Source organism: Protopterus annectens, chromosome 2.part0 (genome assembly GCF_019279795.1).
Source record: "Protopterus annectens isolate FY-2018-M chromosome 2.part0, PAN1.0, whole genome shotgun sequence".
NCBI classification, from domain to species: Eukaryota; Metazoa; Chordata; order Ceratodontiformes; family Protopteridae; genus Protopterus; species Protopterus annectens.
In genome coordinates this window covers 721,678,376-721,701,134 of record NC_056728.1, presented here as the reverse complement: position 1 = coordinate 721,701,134, position 22,759 = coordinate 721,678,376, and the positions used below count along the sequence as shown (strand labels likewise).

The 22,759-nt window shown below is 37.3% G+C and overlaps 1 protein-coding gene across 3 annotated transcripts in view; it reads right to left on the bottom strand.

Moving 5' to 3' along the window:
* SVEP1 (sushi, von Willebrand factor type A, EGF and pentraxin domain containing 1) overlaps positions 1 to 22,759 on the bottom strand; it is a 2,252,988-nt gene that overhangs the window by 575,150 nt on the left and 1,655,079 nt on the right. For all 3 annotated transcript variants that reach the window (XM_044061036.1, XM_044061037.1, XM_044061038.1), the window contains exon 39: positions 13,925 to 14,150. In XM_044061036.1, coding sequence (XP_043916971.1) covers positions 13,925 to 14,150 — 226 coding nt within the window. The remainder of the gene's footprint in view (positions 1 to 13,924; positions 14,151 to 22,759) is intronic.

Sequence of the window (22,759 nt, the reverse complement as noted above, 5' to 3'; positions counted from 1 at the left end):
AGCAGCAGCTTCCCCAGGTGTGGGCTCAACAATCAACATTTTGAATAAACAGGGAAGTCTACCCAGTTCCTTCGCCCAGAATCAACAAGAGTGACCCTTCCTTGCCCACTGAGGGGACTACAACAGCCACAGTGCACATGGCTAACTCCCGGTCCATAGCGGCTGTAGGTGCTACACCAGATAGATCTGAGGTAAATGATTGCTATCCCACTGTAGGGGCAAAGACTGTTTGCTTAACGTTTTCTTTTTTTGGTTGAAAGAAGGAATGACCATAGGACTGGCAATTTGTTTCATGGTCAAGCCAAAAATGGTGCCTCTTTCCTGGGGAAAATGAGCAGCAAAAGTCAGTAAAACGTTTTAATCTTTAAAAGTCACTTTTCACACAAAAGCACAGTAAAAAAAGGCACTTTAAAATACTTTGCCAGACTCAAAAGTAAAAATAAACACAAATTCTCCACATGAAAAAAATGGTTTTAAATTACATTAAACAGCTTTTAAATTGACAGGAAAAAAGTGCACTTCCATTTAAGAGTACAGTTAACTTGTCATAACAGTTCATTAAATCACTAATTCCCATCTTAAAATAACTTTCTAAACAGGAAAGTACAATAAATCTCTCTCTTTTTTTTTTTTTTTTAATGTGGAAGGTTTTTACCCAAAGCTGACTGCTGGTCCTTGAAAACCCACAGTGGAACACTCTCTTCAACTGCAGGAAAGTTCTGAAGGGTTTGGCACCCAAACCTTTCTTTTTAGTCAAATCAACTCAAACTGTCGAAAAGTTTGGGCATGTGGAAGATGCCCTGAAGCTTTGGAAGCTGTCCAGCTGTTATATCCTTGGCAGAATAAAATGTATATAGCTAAAGCTACTGCAGAAGTGATCGGCATGATAAACATTTAGCAATTACTTTCAGTAAAAATTCACAAGAACTTTGAAAGCATATTTGGCTTCTCAAATATGCACACATTTCCTGTACATAAAGATGGATCCTCCTCAGAATGTTCCTCCAAGTTTAAATAATTATTAACTTATTTGAAGATGTATTTGACTATGGAGACAAGAAAGCTTACATTCATACTGATGAAAAAAAATAAGAAATACTGCCTTGTACCTTTTTAACTAAAGACACACTGTTAGTCTATTCAATTACTGTTTTGTGTCTAGAGTGTGATCAGGGTAACTGCAAACTTGAAGCAGAGATCAGTCTGAAATCTATTTACTCATGAAATTATGCAAATGAAGTCTACACTTTTAATTCAGATGTACTTATAATTTAGTAAATACGCCTAATAAAAACAAATATTAGCAACTAGGATTAACGGTCCATCGATAAAAGCAACAATGTAACAGAAACAAATAAAATAATACAAACGAACTGACACAAGGCCAGGGTAAAATAAAATAAAATAAAATAATTTTAATGTAATTGGTTAGCACTTTCGCAGGTCAAAAGCCTGCTTCTTCAGACCAAGATGGTGTGCTGTGTGTCAGTTCATTCGTATTATTTAGTAAATGTTTTACCTAACAGTGATAGGTACAGATAAACTGTTAGAATTCTTCTTTATACCATCTGTCTGTTAAAATCCATTTGTTTGGCATTTCTTTGAGGAAGTATGCATTTATTTATATATCCAATTTTACAAAGTGCATTGCTTAATTGTATTTATTTCAAATAATGAATTTTATTATACAATTTTAAACGGTTATGTTTGTGGTTTATTTATTAACTGCCAGATATTTGCATTTAATTTATGTAATCTCAACTTCCGGACTGTACCTTTTCAAGTGTTACTGTTCAAGTTATTGCTGCCATACAAACACGTCATTGTTGTTTTATGCGAATAAACACTAATTGTGCTCTACGTGTGCCAGAAAGGCAAGTCTGAAACAATTCTTTGTATGTCTTTGTCTGCAGAATAATACTGGAAAAGATTCAATTGCAATTGGATAGAGTGCAATGGAAGGCAATAGGTATGATTTATTATAATTCTGATCTCCAGCTGTACATTGTGACACTTACTTGAGTGCAGTGGGTGTTGGCTGTGCACATTTACTATACTCTGTTAAGGTCAACTGCCCTTTACATATTACTTGGTGGCCAGCATTGCAGATTTAATGATTGTATCCCTGACTATCACATGTCAATTTGTGGCACCAGGTGGGAATATTTGAAGTGGCATGGATTTTGTGAGATAATCTTGTACAGCTTGAAAAACAGTTTTCTCACCATTATGTGTTTGTACCCTTGCAGGATATGACAAGTATAAAACAATATAACTTGCACAGCACAGCTGGCTAAAGAATGTAGACTTAGAGGAATACAAATTGCTGGAATGGGCAAACATGAAGTTTTTTGTATGCTTTTTGTCCCCATGTCAGTTGGCAGTCAGGCTTCCACAACTCTGAAGTGGTAAACACCCAAGCAGCCATAAGTGCTTCTCATGCCCTCGGTGTCATCCCTGCAATTTTTTTAAGTCCTCACTCCTTCCCTTTTGTTAATGACATGAAATTCTCATCACTGAGGGGGCTACTAGACTTCCTCCTGTACATGTATGCTTCTGTGCACCTGCAAATGATGGCCACTGTATTCACAGATTTGTGAGCCAAATGCATACCCAAGGATCATCCCAGATGTCACTGCCCCTCCTCTAAGGGATTGTGACATAAGACTGGCCTACTCTGTTCCCTCCCCTTGTGGTTAGACACATCCCTTCCCATACCAGCTACAGTAGATGCCTGTGCTACTAATCAAGCACAGGTTGCCTTGATCATAGAGCTTTGTCCCTCTGCATCAATGGGGATGGCAACTAGAAGCAGCTAATATTCACCATATGAACTCTGAGTCAAAGTGGTAGTGGATGTAAGTACAGAGCATGCAGCAAAGAAACTCAATCCACCACACCCAACACCAGTGATCTCAGAATGCAGATTGAACTTAAAAAAATAAGCTGCAGCTGGAAATCAGATGCCATTAAAACAATAGAAAGCATAAAGCCACAACATAAACTGGCCATGGTGCAGAATTAGGGGGAGGGAGGTTAAACAAAAATGAAAAAGGAATGATTACTCAACACGAAACATACATGAGTAGCAGGAATGAAAGCTAAGGCCTGTGTGCCAAGGTCAGTACTAAATTTCTTACTCAGTATTAATAGAGGAATGACTTCAGCAATTTTATCTGAGCATTTGAATGTGTGCAACCAACCAAACTGACCAAGGACAGTGGTGAGGATTTTAACTCTTCTTGCTTTTGTACAAATCTGTGCATGTTTTAAGAAAATGTCACATGATGACTGTGTAGACTGTTTAGAACAATATTAGAAAATAAAATCTTCAGTTTTGCTTTATTTACAGACTCAGATTTATAACACTTCAATCTAATAAAAACAAAAACAAAAAAATGGCTACCTATAACAGATATAACCTCATTTTGTACCTCCATACAATTCAAATTTAACAAAATAGGCTACTGCCCCCATCCCCATTAAGAATACAGCTCCCATTAAAAAAAACATTCATACCCTTTACAAGACAGCCAAAAAGATACTGTGACCCTATCCTGCTCTCACTGTAAAACAACAGTTGGTGAAAATACATTCCGTGGATGAGGAAGAGCTATATAGAGTAGGCTCTGATAGGGAGTCATCAGAGCTGCAAGAGAATTCTGGCAAACAACTTTATGGACCTTATGGAACCACTGAACAGAGCTGCAAGCATATTCTATATGCCACACAGATTATTCATATACAGTTTGGCCCAGACACGCGACCACTGTTGCCTTCTTCTGGAAAAGCATCCAGAGTTTTTTTTATCTTTCTTTTCTCTTGGTGTAATTTAAAGTGTATTGGTCAGGTTTTCAAGTGCCTTTGCTTTAGAATTACATTCATTTCCTATTATCATGACAAAGTTGCAAGTGATTTTGCTAAAAATAAAGACTATAGTGTACTGTCTGATTTTTTTTTTGTTTCACCATTTACTTAGTTTTTCTTTATAACCACACCCACAAAATTATGTCATGGTGGGTACTGAGCAATGATTTACATACAACTACAAGGGATTATGAGTAATTAAGATATTGCACCTCTATACAGGAACTGCTTTTCTATTATCTTGTGGTCACACTACCATATCACTACCATATCATCATGTGTTCATTTCCAATGAGAGGTGCTCCATCTTCAAGAAAGTACAGTTGTGAAAGTCCTACTAAGCTGTAACGGAAAATGTTCATAGAACACACCGCCTTACTGGCATTTGATACTAATGCCATGCTACCCTTCTTTGGCAGTCTACTAAAGTTCAGAGTCCCTCTCACTGCTTGTCAGTGGGTGTGATGAACTAATCCTGTTTCAGTACAGAGAATGCCTTACAAACCCAGACACAAGACACTATCAATTTTCAAGGGTCTAGCAAGAAGAGAGAAGAAGGAAACACAAGCTTTGTGCATACCTTACACACACACACACACACACACACACACACACACACACACACACACACACACACGCACACGCACATACCCACACACGCATGCACACACACGCACACACACACACACACACACACACACACACACACACACACACACACACACACACACACACACACACACACACACACACACACACACACACACACACACACACACACACACACACACACACACACACACACACACACACACACACACACACACACACACACACACACACACACACACACACACACACACACACACACACACACACACACACACACATGCACACACACACACGCGCACACACACACACACACACACACACACACACACACACACACACACACACACACACACACACACACACACACACACACACACACAAAAAACAGTAAAGGCTGAGGAGCATTGCTCCACAGCAACCCAAACACCAAATTATGTACATCCAGAAAGGGTTATGGTGGGTGGGGACTGACAGTAAAGCAGTGTGTTCTACAAACATCTACTGTTACACAGGTAAGTATTACTTATGCAGCTGTACTGTGTTCAGTGAGCTCATGGCATTTGGGTAGATTCCTAAAGTTTGGGAGGAGGAAGGATAAGGGTCAAGGAACCCATGGAAAATTCTCACAGCAAAGCCTGCTCTGGATGTAAAAAAGGCATCCAGCTTGTAGTGCTTCATATAAGTATGGACAAATGACTAATTTGCTGTCTCTAGAATACTTCTAGAGTCTACTCCTTTCCAATATGTTACTGAAGAGGAAAAGGCCTTGGTGGACTGCACCTTTACCTTGCATGGATTCGTCTTGCCATGGTGGATGTAACAAAACACAATAGAAGACAACGAATAACATGCGATGATTTGTTTAGAGACAGATTGACCCTTCCTTGCCCCTGTGTAGGAAATAAAAAGTCTTTCAGCCTTTGTGAATGGTTTTGTTCTGTCAAGGTAGCAACTGAGCTGCTGCTGCCCCTCCGCGTTATGGAGTATCCCTTCTCCCTTATTCTTAGCTTCTGAAAAGGACACAGGGAGGTTGATAGGCTAGTTAAGAGTGAATTCTGAAAACACTTTTGGCACAAAAGAGTGGTTATTGTGCAATACGAGTCTATATTATGATATCTCATGCTCAGAAGAGCGAATGACACACAATCGACCCCATGTAAGCGAAAGCTTACAACGTCAAAACCTCAGAAGAGTGATTTATTTCCAAGGGAAAAAAAAAAATCACTATTTAGAAACAAAAAATAAAAAAAAAAAACTAAAACATTCCATAAGGTTGGGGGCTTTGCCGCCCACCCCCCTACTTAAATATACCAACTCCAAGATCGCACTACAGTGCCGAAAACGGCAAAGTAGCGAAAGCGACCAAGCAAATTCTTTCCCAGGGAAAGAATTCGCTGCAAAGCCGCTTCGTTATTTTGCCTTTTCATGCTTTTCAGTTCGACAAAGATGCATTCGACAACCTGCGTCTGCGACAGCGTAATAGGGAGCCATGCAATACAACACTATCACTATGGAAAATAAGGGAAGGTTGTCCCACCATGACAGTGTGGCTCTCAGAAACTCACCTCGCAGATGTTAAAGTAATAAGCAAGACAATTTTCAACATAAAGAACTTCAGATCAGTCTGAGCAGGTCAGTTTTTCTACGACCGTTGAGATCCCATAAAATACTAATTTGCTTATAAGAATGCATCATTTGCAATACTATTTTCATGAACTGTGTTACCAAAAGAGAAAAGGAAAGGGGGATCCACTGGCAGACAATCAGAACTGACCACTAAATGCACCTTAATGGATGCACATGATAAGCCATTCTGAACAAACCCACACAAATGTTTCAAGACCAAAGGGATGTTAACCTCAAAAGACCCTCTGTTCCTGTTAAGGTATCACTTAGAAAATCTCATCCATTTGTAAACATATTTTCTAGTAGCAGGTTTTCTGTCTTTCTTTAACACCTGCTGCACATCCTCATAAAACAAGTACCTAAAAGGAGCCAGGGTGAATCCACCAGGCTGTCAACTGAGGTTGCTTCAAACTGTGTGTACCAGACACACCTGAGACTGTGTGTGGGGGTATCAAACTCCCCCTATACTGTGTGAGTAGTTCCAATCTGTGAAGAAGTCTGTGGTAATTGCCCTTGGCCAATACCATTAGAAGGGAGAATAAAGATTGCCTGGGTTAAGAGGGGTTCATCACAATCATCTTTGGCATTTCTTTCTGAATTTTCATAAGTACGTTGTAAATCACAGAAAGGATGGAATGCATGCAGGACCATTTCTATCCAAGGGAATGAGAATGTGTCTGACTTCCAAGTATGACTGCAAAGATGTCTGGAACTGAATTTCTCCAGCCGCCTGTTTTGAAAGGAGGCAAATAGATCTATTAAAGGTGTTTCCACATCCTGACTTGATCTTGAAACACCACTGTCTTGAGCTGCCGCTTGTGCTGTTCTGCCCAGTATCTGCTTGGTATATCTGCCACATTTTGCTCTAGCAGGATGTATGATGCCTGAAGAGCCAGCGAATGCTGTAATGCTGCTCTTAGCCCATCATTGTCAACTGGCAAAGAAGGTATGACCTTATGCCCCATTGTTTAATGAGGTACCACATCACTGTGGCAGTGTCTGTAAACGCAAGAAAAGGACGCAGAGTCCATAAGTGGTAAAGGACTTTCAAGGTGTGGATCACCACCAATATTTCTTTGCTATAGATATGCTTCATTGTATCTTTGAGCCTCCAAGTGACTTGCACTTATAATCCCATTGACACAGTTCACCAAGCAAAGTTGGATGAATCTGTCTGGACAAACTGTGGCAGAAAATGTGGGAAGAAGATTGATACTCAACTCTGACATCCACCACTGTAACTCTCATCTAATAAAGGCTAGCAACTGGAATGCCAGGGGATGTAGGTGCTAGGCCCAACAATTTTGAACATACCATTGCATTTTCCTCATGTGGAGACAGGCCAGTGGTATCACGAGAACCATGGATGCTATCAGTCCAAGAATTTTTAGGAAATTTGTTGTTGAGGCAATGTTCCTCCTGGAGAATTCCTGGAAAATTATCTGGTAGGATGGGACCTTGTCTTCAAGAAGAAAGGCCATTCTTTTGTCTGTGTCAGTTAAGTACCCCAGAAAGTCTTTGTGAAGGTTTCAGGCATGACTTCCAGAGATTCAACTTGCACCCTAGCTGGGAGAATAAGGTTAAGACCTTCTCTACCAATTCCAAACAGCTGTATGCAGGCTCACAGATCAGCAAGTCATCTAAGTAAGGGAAAAATGTGAATGTCAAGAGTGCATCAGTGAGACACTACCAGGGCAAGGCATTTAGCAAACGTTTGAGATGGAGTAGATAGCCCATAGGGCAATGCAGAGAATTGATAGTGCATACCAGACACAGGTAATCTCAGATATCTCCTGAAGTGATAAGCAATCAGGATATGATGATATGTGTCCTTCATGTCCAGAGTCACCCTGAAGTAGCAGTCCATCAGAAGAGGAAGCAGTGTCTGCAGGGTAAGCATTTTGAACATGGGGACCTGGACAAAAGTATTCAGAAAATATTGGTCCAATACCAGTCTCCATGACCACTCTTTATTGGGAACCAGAACAATTATGGGGTATAAACATTTCATTCTCACTGAGGGAGAGGCCAGCTCTATGACTCCTGAGCGCAGCATTTTCTGGTGTATAAGAGAGAATAAGAAAGTCTGGACTAGTGGGTGTGAGGGAACCCCTCTGAATGGAAGCAGATGTTCCTTCCACTACTACCCGTACTCTCTGCCAATGATGTCAAACACCCACTTGTTGGAAACCACTGTCTGTCAGAACACCTTGTTGAGAGCTAACTTTTTAGAAGGGACAGCCAGACGGGGGACTTGGGAATCACAGGAGCCAAGCCTCAGCACAGTCATACATTGGAAGGTGTGCTATCCTTTTTGGGAAAGGGACCCCTCTTGTTATGTTTGGCAGAATTCCCATCCTGTCATTTTCTTTTGGTTCCTTGCTTTTTTTTGCCAGGGACTTGGGGGATATAGAACATTTTAAACACCCCTTGCACCAGAGTACCTCTGTCATCCCAATGTTTTAGGATATGATTAGTTGCTGCAACAAACATGATCAGAATCAAACAGAGCATTCATTATCTCACTTTTTTTTACTCATCAGAAAAGTTTTGGCTGTGTAGCCAAGCATACCTTATTACCACTGCTGACATTGTTGCATTTCTAGACACAGTACTGGCCCCCTCCAAGTCACTATTTAGAGCAAGTTTAGGCACTTGAGAACCATTAGAAACAATCTCTTTCACACAGTCTTTCTGTTCAGCAGGTAATGATGTAGCAAACTCATCTAAACTATACCTGCACCTCAGCTCAAAGTTCCATATAAACACTGGTGGTTAAACACTTTAAAATCTACCATTCTGGACTCTACCAGCTTCTTTCCCTGAGATTCTAGCCACTTGCTAGTTTATCTTGAGGGAATGTGTTAGATTAAGATATGGTCTTTTTATTGGCAAAGGTTGCTGGAGGTACCAAAGTTGCCACATCAGGGGCCTCATCCTCCAAGAGATCGTATACCCTTTTGATCTGAGAGGCAGCCATTGATAGCTGCCAGCTAAGTACATCCCTAAATCTTGCCATGACTGGGGGAAAAGAAAACATCTGTTTGGGTTTATGAACCTGTTGGTCCTCAGAGGAAATGGACTGATATGACTCTAACACTTCTGAAACTTTAGATTCCAGATTCCCTTCAGAATCAGGATCCTGGGTTAGCTGAATGGGATTAGAAGTGCCAGAATTACTCATAACCTGACTTTGCATCCCACAATCAATAGCATGAATGCTGGATCTAGCCATAGCCACCAGTTCAGGTGGAAACACAGCCAGAGATTGTTGCCCTGTACTGAGGTACTTCTTCTGTCTCTTTTTTTGTATGCACTGTACCAGTTCGAGAATTCCCGGGAGAGATGTATCAATACTGGCAATAGATTCTGTACCCCTGACTTCAACTGCACTTACAGTTTGGATATCCCATAGCTGAATCAGGCAATGGTACAGCCCTGGAGAATACTGCCGAGTCACAAGCCATAAGTTGAAACATATTCCTGGACTTACTGTTATAATTTTGTTAGGTGCACGATGGGTAGATGGTCAGGGTTGGGGTGAGCGGAGACTGTATCTGAGTCCATAAAGCCAGGGGACAAAAAAGTAGCTAGAGCAATATCAAATAATGGCTACATGGCCAGCCAGTAAAAATGAACACATTTCACTATTCTCCCTCTAAATAGCTATCTGAAGTCTATTTCTTGAGGGGATACTATTCTGAACATTGCACTGAATAAAATGAGAATAGTTTCAGTAACACAGTTCAAACCACAAAATACATGCACAAAAAAATCCTTCAGTTTTTATTTAAAAAAGGCTAGTTTCAGTCCAAATGAACAGATACAGCCTAAAGAGTATTAGGCAACCAATAAAGCATACATTAATGAAAAAAAATCCTGTCGGAAATGTTTAACATACAAAACAGTATTAAAATCAAGATGTAAATGAAAAAAAATCACTTAAATTGCTGTAATCCAGCTTAATCACATCAAATAATCATAACCACAAAAAATGCAAAATAAGTATGTTTTCCTGTTAAAACTTAGAAATGATGCTTTTAAGCAACTGGATAAAATAGAGCATGATGTAATGAGAGGAACTGAAATAAAATAAATTAGTACAGAAACTCATCTAAATATTCCTATATGTCCATAAAACACATCTGAAGGGTTAAAACCCCCTCCCAGAAACCAACAATCAGCTTAAATAAACAGTATAAGAATTATAATGTGAAATCAAAGTAAAACCCAAGTATATACCAAAATATTTAATCAGAAAAATAGTCAAAGCAGCAGAAAGCACTACTCCAGCACTGACTGAAAAACAGAGGGAGAAAATACAACCCCCAAAGTTATTCTTATCTGAGCTCAGCAGATGAAGAGATCCAGAATAAGGAGCAGACCTCTAAGAGATCCTTGTCTTACTATAGCACAAGGAAACTGAAAGGTTTCTGCCTGTGGGTTTGTAAGGCAGTCCTTGTACTTCCAGGTGATTGGTCCATCACACCCACAGACAGGCAGCGGAAGGGAGTCTGAGCTTTGCAGACTGCAGAGGAGGGTAGCCAGGCACTACTACCAAAATTCCAGTAAGGCAGTATGTATGTTGTACATCTGACAACTTGTCTTTCTAGGAAGTTAAAAACTACTTCTGATGCATTTAACATAGAAATATAGCAGCCTATACATTAACTTAGGTAGTAAGGCATTATGGTTCCATCTTTCATGATATCATGCCAGGGACTTTCAGCTCTGAGAAAAATATTCAGGGGACTGTCCTTACTAACAAAATAAAATGCAAAAGCATACATTTTGCATCAAAAATTGTGGTTATTGAGCCTCTGTAGGTATGGTCAGTTTTAATACTGGAAGCTGTGCAGATGTTTAGAATGTTATGTTCAAATGTAAAAAAATAAAAAATAAAAAAATCTGCTAGTTGAAAAGCTATAGTTTTTAACAGTAGTAGCATTGCTGATGGCAGTATTGTGTGCATCTGTATCGAAGAGTGGGTTGGTAAATACTGTATTCTCAAAGGTGTGTGTCCATGCAGCTAAACCAAAACCACAAACCCAAAGATTTTTTTGTATTAAATTGTTTTAAATAATATTCGCTGTCTGGTGTTATTCATTAACAACAACATTCAAAAAAGTTTTGAGTGATACTATGAAACTGGAAAGACACCAGGATTTTATACTAGGTTCATAGAATGTTTCTTCTGAGCTTCTTTTTTCTTTCTGGTTTGTGGGTTTGTAAATACAATTTTGAAGCACAGCAAAATCACATGATAAGTCTGGTGTTGTTCAGGATAATTCTGCTTTAGGAGTGAACCGAACAGAACAAGATAAGATCAGATATAAGGGCATGGCAATATTGCCATATAAGGATTATGGCTACACATGATTATAACATCAGTGCAAAACAGAATGTTGCTGATGTAAAATAGTACATGCTATGTAGTTAACACGTGAAGTGAAGTGAATGGATCTAGACAGGATACCTTTGACTTCAGCCTTTACATACAAGGGATGGAGAGAACATCCATGTATTTGGTGAATTAACTGAAGCTCTGCAGGCAATCATGAGTCAATAAAGAGGCTGAGTGCCCATGACAGATTTCATGACCCTGATGAACAGCAGAAATGCTGCTAACTGCTGTACTCTGCCATCTTTGAAAGTCATGCTGTGAATGTCAAATGGAGTCCTCAGCCAGAAAACAGCAAGAAAAGAAGAAATTTGTATGAAGAATTTTTTTTTTCTTTTTGGCAAGATTAGGCAGGGTGGTGATTGATATGTAGTTTCACATATTCCTTATTTTAAAAATGAGTAATTACATTGGAAACTATTAAGGTATAGTGACAATGCCATTGCAGAGTGACAGACTGTAGATATGTGTGACAGTTTAGCAAAGTATGTTTTTTTTTTCAAATTGAAGTATTTAAGTTCAGTGGAGATTGGTTGGCATAATAATATCTTCTAACTAAAGCACATGTACATGGCAAGAAAAACAGAGAATATGAAGAGAAAAGTCAAATCCATTGTAAGGATATTGCTGTAGTTGGCACTGGAAAACATTAACAAAAAGAGTAGGATGCATATGAATCCAAAGAAAGGTTTTATGCCACACCATTAGAGTCTGGGTCTTTCATGATCAATTCTATTTACTGGATTTCTGTATGGTAAGATATAACCTGCAATGAGTCCAAGTTGTACTACAGTTTCTCCCCAGCAAAGGTAAGATTACATTTATATAGCATAGTGAAGAAAGTAGGGTATAGGGTACAGTGACATCTGGAACTTAATGTGGATATTTCTGTCTCCATTATATCCACATCTGCACACCAAGAGGCGACAGATTTATTAAAATGTACAGAAGCTGGACCAAATACTATGTAGTCACTAGGGTGCTATAGCATCCTGCTGCTGGTGATGCATTTTTTGGCTTAATATCACTGTAGGGCACATCCAGCTCAGATGAAGTGCACTTATACTGTGGCACAGGTCTGACTAGTCGTACCGGAGTTAAGGGTGTTGTAGGAGACAGCATTTGATAAGAGAAAAGATCAGACTATTGATATCAACAGCAGGGTTAGAAGGCAGCATGATGAGTGAAGAAGCAGTAAGTCATACTTTGTATCTGGCTCTGCTTCTTTCTCATATAAATGGAGACCCCAAACAGGTTAAACTGTCTTGTTACACCATCTAAATTTGGACATAAAGTGTTATAAGTAGACTGGAGAGTATGAAAATATAATGTAATCCTGCCTTTTAGTATCATTAATAAGAACATAAATACAATGTCAGATAAGCATTTATTAAGAAATAATGCCAATAATGCCACCAGATATGACGGTCATGACCTCCAATGTAGAGCATATTTGAAATCCACTAAAAAAGACTGCTGGAAATTCTCACAAGCTCTGAATGGTTTACCTTCATTTAGTTGAATGTTTAATATGCGATTGCACTAGTATGTGACTTATTTTAGAGAATGTCAGAATGTGTATGATTTAAAATGTTGAAATTGGTATACTGGAAGATCCAGTTTGACCATTTTCCAACTGCAGCACAACATTCATACTTAGAAAACATTTCCTAATGTCTCCAAACATCGTTATGCAGGGGGGCAAGCCCCCTGCACCCCTTCCCACGTGGGGGGCTGTTCCACCCACACCCCCTGCTACTTTAATATACTAACTCTGAGATTGTACTACAGTGAAGGAAAGGGTACATGTTCCGATCCCACTATAGTGTGATCTGCACCCGGAATGCCAACTTCAAATGAACGAATGCACACTGGCATTCGCTCATTTGAATTCACAACAATGGAATTCAACATTCTCAAATCTTACCATTGTACTGTCTCACTTTGGTGCATTGTACAATGGCCTCCCATCTAAATAAAGGTAAACCACTCTGAACATGTCTGTCATTCACTACTTTATCTGTTTTTCTTTTTTTCCTGCTCCGTTTTGTTATTTTTTGACTGACCATTTAGATTGCATTAGTTCTTCACATACTGACTTAATTCACATTTTCGTACAAGGAAGTCATCTGCAGTAGTTGTTCTTCAAAACTGGGGCCATCACTATCATTTCTCATGGCTATGTCTGGCATTAAAGGATACCTCCTTTTTTCATTCACAGCTAAATTCACAGTCTTTGAAACCACAAAAAATGAGGTTCATTTTCACATTAATGCTGAAAAGTAAAAGAACAAATTCTGCAAATGATAGCTAATCTAGGAAGCAGTGACAAGACTACAAAATAAGTGAAAATGTGGTGTGGAAACTGTGCTATAGCATGCATCAATGTATTAAGATATAGTTGTTAGGTCATCTTACCTGGCATATAGAAATGCTTTCTCCAAGGAGTCTGTAGCCTTCCCGACATGACAAAATAATCGATGAACTTATAGTAAAATCTGTTCCACTGAAAATGACCTTTGATATATTTGTTGGCAGAGGACATATTCTTAAGTCACATGACATGTTGATATTAGACCAGCGGCCATCTTCCTGACACGTGATAGTGTCTGTATCACTGTTCATTATATAATTATCTAGACATCTTCAGAAATGCAATAACATTTAGTGAGCAGAACAATGCACATTAATGAACACAACTTTTAATACGCAAAAAATAGCAGCTCCTTAAAATGACTATATTAATGCTTCAAAAGATTGACTATACCGAAATTAATGGTTCTTGAAAATTATTTATTGTAGGTCACTCATAACAATATATCAAAAGTGCTTTCACAAAGGGACTTTGATTCCAAGTACCCCAATGTGTAATAAATATTTATTTACTGTTTGTATTGTTCTTAGATAACCATGTTATGATAAATTTCACTCTGAGTAGCTTGTTTCTCTGTAAAAATCACATGTAAAGGTATTTTTCATACTACCAATTTTTGCAATAATTATGATCTCATCATATAACACGGGCTTTCTGATTTTAAAGTATATAGTTTTTACTCTGGTTTCTTCACTAGAACTATATTTATTAGGTTTAATAAACATGTGCTTGTATTTCCTGTATGCTGAACAGCTGCCCAAGACTTCCTGATTGTGAGTTATTTGGTACTGTATTTCAATGATGCAAAAGGTGGTGGTGGTTGGCAGTAAACAGCTTGTAGTAGACAGACATGTTTTTCTGCAGTCTGCAGTACATTTCAACTCATAACATGATAGTAACAGGAGCATAATTAGTCAGTCAGGCCACCAGACAATAAACAGTAAATAACAAAATGCATCTATATTTAAAGAAAATGTAACAAAAGAGACATAAAACAGGATAAGATTCCTATAAAGTGTATGATGTTTGGCACACAGAGTAATACTAGGGTTGTCACCTTTATATCCTGCCATTTCTTGACAAATAAGATATACTCCATAATGTAGCCCTGCCCCTTGCCTAAGGTAACCCACCCCATTTTAACAAACCACACCAAGATGTGCCCAGTTGAAATACCATACACAGTGACTGTATGCAATAAATGTGTAATGAATTAAAGGCAACACGCAAACATAATCATCAGGTACTAACAAGTGAAGCCATGCAACCTTGATTCCCAGTCAACCAGTAACAAGTAAAAAGAACAATGGGAACACTGGAACTGGAATCTCTTCACATGCTAATAGTTGAAGAACTTTTGAATTGTCATGATTCCAAACATCACTGTAACCATAAACAAATAAAATGTCAACAGGACCTCATTTTTTAAAGCTACTGTAATTATAAGTGTCAAGCATAACAAAAACATGAATGCGCATTGCACAAAATGGCTTTTGGTTACAGTGCTTTTTGCAAAAAGATTGTGTAGGACAGTTGGCAGACTTGACAATGCAATGCAATGCTGTAACAAACATCTGTAACTCAAAAGGTAGGCATTTCCTTAGAGGTCCATTCATATCAGTGCTGCTATTTAGCATTTCTGTACACCACCGAGGTCCACTCACACAAATGCCAATATACAATACAAGCAAATGCCAGTATTACAACATGACAGCAACGATCACAGAGTTCCAATAACTTCAGCTTCCTTACACTATCCAGATTACTTCTTTCTTGTTACTTGCACTTTGTCAAATTCCTCAACTTAATCCTGCATCCTTTCAACACAAGCTAATTGGCCAAGACTGCACTGCAGCAACCAGAGGAAATAATCAAGTTAAGTTGGGACTCCGAGGGCTGTTACGCTCCAGAAACCACAGAATTTTAGATCCTCTGTGGTGCATTTTAGAGCTTTCACCCCAACATTTTAATCCTGTAAACTCATGACTAAGGAAATAAATGCAGTCCTTTTTTTTCCTTCTGTGCAAGGCATGATATTCAAATCTGACAAAATATATAAAGCACAGTAACATGTTTCAATTTGTTCCCGCCATATATATATATATATATATATATATATATATATATATATATATATATATATATATATATATATATATATATATATATATATATATATATATATATATATATATATATAAATTTATATGTGTATGTGTGTGTGTGTGTGTGTGTGTATATATATATATATATATATATATATATATATATATATATATAAATATATATATATATATATATATATATATGTATATAAATGTATATATATATATATATATATATATATATATATATATATATATATATATATATATATATATATATATGTAAATTTATATGTATATATATATATATATATATATATATATATATATGGATCTCCTACTATTCACCAAAAGCACATTTCACTGAAAATCAAATTAGTGTGCACTTTTCACCGAAAGCACAATTCACCGAAACACATTTAACCGAAAGTTATACATGGCCTTTTCCCTACTGTAGTGCGACCCTACAGTTAGTATATATAGTAAGTGGGGTGGTGTGGGGTGTGGGGGGCATAGCCCCCCCACATATTTTATGTATATATTATTGTCAGACAACAGTAATATATTGCAATTACATATATCCATGTATATAATTCAAAATATTTAAAATATGTGGGGGGCTATGACACCACCACCCCACTCCCCCCTTACTATATATACTAACTCCAGGGTCACACTACAGTGGGGAAAAGGCCATATATAACTTTCAGTGAAATGTGTTTTGGTGAATTGTGTTTTTGGTGTATTGTGTTTTTGGTGAAAAGTGCACGGTGAAATGTGTTTCTGTGAAATGTGCTTTCGGTGAATAGTAAGAAATCCATATATATATATATATATATATGTATATATATATATATATATATATATATATATATATATATATATACATATACATACAGTAAAGTATTCCATTATGTTGCTCCTAAACAGTATACTGTCTCTAAAGAAGCAATACTGACCTGTGCACAGCTCTGAAGAAGCCCTGAAGGAAAATTCAAAGAAATAATAACCATGTTTTTTTCCTAGCACCTACACAAGCTGTATAGACTTTCTGTGTACAACTGTGAGATTTGATTGCTATGAAAATGAAAGAAATAATGACTTTACTGTCCCCAGCCCCCACAAGCTACAGTGACCTTCTTTGCTCATCTCTAATGAGGGTTGGTTTTACATTAGGTGGGGTCCAAGGCAAAATTCCCTACAAAGCCTGTGTCAAAATGGGCCATCAGAAGCTGTGAGGATCTAAATAGTCTGTGATACATTTTATGCCTTATTCTTTTTAAAGAATGACTGTTTTAATGATATCCATTAGTGTGTGCTTGCCAATTCTGTGTTCACAAATAAAAATCGCTTTTTCTTAGATGTGCACACACAAACACAAACACATGCAACCACCACCAAATACGGCCACATAATGCTGTTATCTGTCATGAAAAGTGAAAGATCTTATGGCCAACTTGTTGCTCTTAAATGCATTTCAACCCCCCACCAGCATATACACACATACACATGTGTAAGCCATAGCAATCATTGTCTTACACAGATTTCAGGAAACACAATCCATTGTGCAACACTACTTCTGCCATGCCAGATCAGGGATGGTTTAACAGTGATCAAACAAAAAAAACAAAAGGACAAAAAAAAAAAACACTTCTTGACTGTGATGTAATTAGAAAACCATTAAAAATAAAATCACACTACAGGAAACAAGTGTTCAGATGTAGAGTTTTTGCTACTCTTTATTGAATGGAACTTAATGGTAAAGTGGAACAATGGCAGAACATTTAAACACTTAGTGCTTCTGAATGTGTGTGTGTGTGTGTGTGTGTGTGTGTGTGTGTGTGTGTGTGTGTGTGTGTGTGTGTGTGTGTGTGCATGTGTGTGTGTTTTGGCAGTAAAACAGCAGGAGAAAGGCACTTTTATACACACACAGATTCTGTACCTATAAATTATGGCCACTGTACTGACTGTGTACACTTCAGGATATCTAACAAGTATAAAATAAAATGATCACAGAGTATTCCAATTAGCTTTATTCAAATGCTCACTACTTCCACAAAACCAAATTAATAACTGCTTAAATTGAACAAATGAGAAAAGGTTCACCTAAGGGCATACACAGACAGAAGTATTCTAGAAGCAGCAACAAGGTCTTCTGTGCACACTTTTACAAAGTGCTATACACTAGATTCCACTAGATTCCATCTCCAGGTCTAGAACAGGCTTTGCTGGGACTATTCTGAAGGGGCTCATGGACCCTCTTCCTTCCTCTTCCCAGTCAGTCTTAGCTATAACAATCTACCCATATAGCTAAGGTTACTGCAGTAGTGATCCATATGGTGAATGTTTTTCACTGTTTATATATAGTGTTATTCCTAAGAAGCTCTAAATGATTTTTAGTACTAAGTGCACTTTTTTTAACTTTGTTAATGATGTTCTGCTCTGTATAATTTATTCTTATGTCATAACTGCTCTCTGAGCCAGGGTCATGACAGAAAAGGGTCACTTGTCCAGCCCACTTACCTGTTCAAAAAATATAAATAAATAAAATAAAGTGAATATAATTTTCTATGGAAACAATGAAAATGCTTGCATCCCGTCAAGGAACACCATATCTGCTGAACCAATTCTGTATAAAATGCTGTCTTCTATAATCCCTAAATAATTGCTTGTTATAAGAAGGAGCACTTTCATTTTTCTAAACTACTATATAGCTGATATACTATGTAGTACTGCATGTACAAAAAGATCACAATATTAAATGGAGGCAAAATGTGCCACTTTAGATATGTAGCAAAATTAACTGCCTAATATTCCAAATAAGGTCTTCAGCTGTTAGACTGGATTGGATTTGCATTATAAGACACTTTGCTATGTTTCAGTGGCTGTATTTTCTTCTATTTTTGAGATAGATTGTTTGAAAGTTCTATACATTTCTGCAGGACAAAGAAACTCAAAACAGAGTTCTTGATTTTTTCCCAAATAAATGACAACTTGGCCAGTTTTATTACTTATCGATTCATAAATTTGATAGCCAGATAAATACACTAGTCCAAAGATCATTTTCTAGTAGGACCCAACCCAAAATGGCAAAACCATAACTGTTTTGACAGTATGAAAGCAAATATTTACAAAATAAATAAACACAAAATAAAACAGAAAGTAGCATTTACAGTGAGGTCACATGTAAATACTTAGTCAAAACCATGTGAACAATACGTCAGTGCAGTATATGTGAAGTAGTTAAGTGGTAATGAGAAACAGAAAATATGATGTTAAGTTACAATAAGAGCAGGAATGAGGTTGACAATAAGATGAAGAAAAGATGCCGGAGAAAAAAGGATAGTGGAGAAGTCTATGACACGGTGAAAGTGTGATGGATAAAGGATTATACATTTCTAGGAGGTTTGAATGAGTTGTTGGTGAAAAGAATGTTGGGAGAGGTAAGAAAAATTATACATTCCTAGTGAGTAGTCAGACTAAGAACTACATTAAAACGGGAAGAACAGTTTCAGAGCAGGTTGACTAAGGAAGGCAGATTAACATGATTGTAAAAGCAACGGTATTGGTGACTGTCTTTTGGATGTTTCCTCAGGGACGTTGTAAACTCCAAGAGAGCGACAGTTGTGGTAATTTGTTCCAGTATTCTCATACAAATCACAGTAATGGTCCACAATCATGTAGGTTGGTACATGGCACAAACCACATCACACTGCCCTGCATGATTCATAGATGGGCTCTGCTCAATTAAAGAAGAATATACATAAATGGGTACCTCACTGGATACAGGCAATATACAAAGTTGGCTCAATAGTGTAGATGTGATTCACAAACATGGGAATTATGAACTACACATAAGAGTTGGGCAAAGATTTACAAGAGTCCATCTGCAAATGAACAGCAGAAAACACTATGGCTTGACATCTGATGAACAAGTAATGGTGATGCATTACTTGGCATAACATATTTGAGGAACTAAATCATTATTGCTGGTATAAAAAAAATCAACTACAAAAGAGATATAGCAGTATCTCCCAGTACAGTACATTGCACACAAGTATAATTTTTAAACTATACCAGCCCACCCATCACAAAATGGTACAGTGGAGCTCCCACAACCAGCACCACTCAGTTTCCTTATTACTATAAATGAAAGTGATATAACCTGTGCAGTTATGGGCAAAGAACTTCAAAATTTTATCAACTGTTGTTACCCATGACTATTGTGGACTGTACACAGCAACATTCTGCCACAGTCTACAGAGGTTTCTCTCACTCTCCTATACATTTATCCATCTATGACTCCACCCCTCCAACATGGCATACTGTTGTTTACAAACTGTGCTCAAACAATGCTATATATTACGTGTTCTATAAGAAAACAAATATTCCTCATAGCCATTATTGCATACACTATGCATTCCAAAGACTGCAATGCCTCTTCCAGGACAGTATAGACTAAAAGATACACACTGCATAGCCATGGATATATAGAGCAACACATGGCAATTTCAGTGGATTTGTTCAGTGGAACAAATGAAAACAGTATTTCAAAGGAGCTTTTACATCTCAGTAACATAACTATACTTTAGAGTCACTGTACTGGCATATGTCGATGATGTTCCATTTTGATTATGCAATACCACAGTCTGGACTGGTTCTGAATTATTTTAATAAATACTTGTGGGCATTTGTAATCTAAAACATAATCTAAATGCCAAAAATATTATGTGTGGTTCATAGAAGTAATATGTCATTATTTCATTAGTACAGACCATGTTTATGATTTTATAAAGAATGAAAAAATACTGGAGGCACTACTGTTTGTTGTATCACCTTTACTCATGGCACAGGTATACACAGCTGGAAGGCTGGACATGTTTACTGTTGATGTTATCACTACAAGACACTGGGTTGATGCCGTTTTTTTTTTTTTTTTGTCACAGGAGATAGCAGTGGAGAGAAAAAGTGAATTTTAGTTTTGTTTTACACCTTTTTGTTTCTGCAGCCATGGAGTTTATACGTATAGAGGTCATTGATTATCTGTGGGATGGTTGGGACTTGTCTCTGCAGAAAAATATTACTTTTGATATATGCTGATGTTTTTTGTTTTCACTGGTTGCATCTGTGAAGCTTTGATAAAGACTGTTTTTAATTGTAATAAATCTACAAATAGGAAACAACATTCATGTATTTTGTAGGTAGATTCATGGCAGATATGCAACAGTATTCAAATTTCAGAATGTATAATAAGATTTTATGGGAATTCATTGTAATTAACATTTGCTGGCATGAAACATTTTGTTGGGTCCTGCAAGCTAGGACTACCACCTGTCACGAATTTGGGCAGCTGTATCCATCAAACAGAGAAACTGGAAAAGCTCACTCAGACTGTGCCACAGCTTGCTGAGAAGATAAGGTTAGCTTGTTACTGGTTTCCTGTATTTTGTTTTGCTTCATTGCCTTCTTCTATTTTGCATATTGTGATATATTTTCTTACACTGTGTTTTACTTGTATTCTGCTTTTAACTGTATATTTAAACTAGGAAAGAGACTACAGCTGTGTTTCTTGATAGTCACACAGAAATTGGAACAAGCCAGTTAAGGTTAATTACTTGTGAAATGAGGGTGGAGCTAGAAACTAAACCTTCTATTTAAGGGATAAAATAAAAATGGCAAGGCTTTACTACAAAAGCTCACTCAGACTCTGCCCCCACACTTCTCAACTTCTTGGAGCAAGAAATCTGGACAATGCCATAAATAATGGATGGACAAAGGCCACAAAATAGGGACAGTTTTTAAGAACTGCTCTTCAAACTTATAAAGTTGATAGAATAATAAGTTTTGCATTAGCATGAAATTTCTAAAGGGTAAGAAGTTTAAAACTTTACCAGAAAACCAACATTTTATGTGGAACAGAGCAAAAATATGAGACAAAACTCTGGACAGTTGAGCGGTACGTCTGCCACACCATGCTGTGAGGGAAAAGTTAGTTTATTTTTGCTTTCTTATATTTTGTATACTGTGATTTATTTTCTTTACAATGTGTTTTACTTGTATTCTATTTTTATATATTTATTTGATATTTGTTAACTGGGATTGTCCAACTGAGCAACAGCTCTTTTTCAGCAGAATCCCTGGAAGAAAAGCTCCACTAAACATGCAAAGAAGTAAAAATTGACAGTATTAAAATAAAGTAACAACATATTAAGTAATAACAAATAAAAGAGAGTCCCAGAGGCACTATTATAAAAAAGAAGTAAAAGAAACAAAAATTAAAAGATGGTAAAAAATGAGCAATAAACAATAATTAACAAAATATATAACAGTACAAGTATGATAAGTAACAGCAAAGAACAAAAATATAAGTAGAAAAAATTAAAGTAAAAATAACTAAACATGAAGAAAAAGACAAAGTTGAAATATAACCTTAAACCACTAATCACAAAGAGGATAGTGAAAAGAGAAATGAAGTGAATTCATGCAGGGATTAACAGACTGGAATATCCAGGAGCTTTTGAGGAATCTCTTAAGAGAGTTCTAGTTATTTAAACTCGGAATGAGACCTAGACTGTGTCTCTTGTGAGTCAAACAGAAATTAAGTGTTTCCCTACCCTCTCACCCTTGTGCTGCTGTGTTTTTAATCTCAACTTGTTTTCTATCAGCCTGCGTCTTATTTTAATTTGACCACATATTTCCTTCCCTTTCTCTTTCATTGGCTATTGTGAGAGTAAGTGCAAAATTATCATTTTGAGAAATCACCCTTCTTAAGCT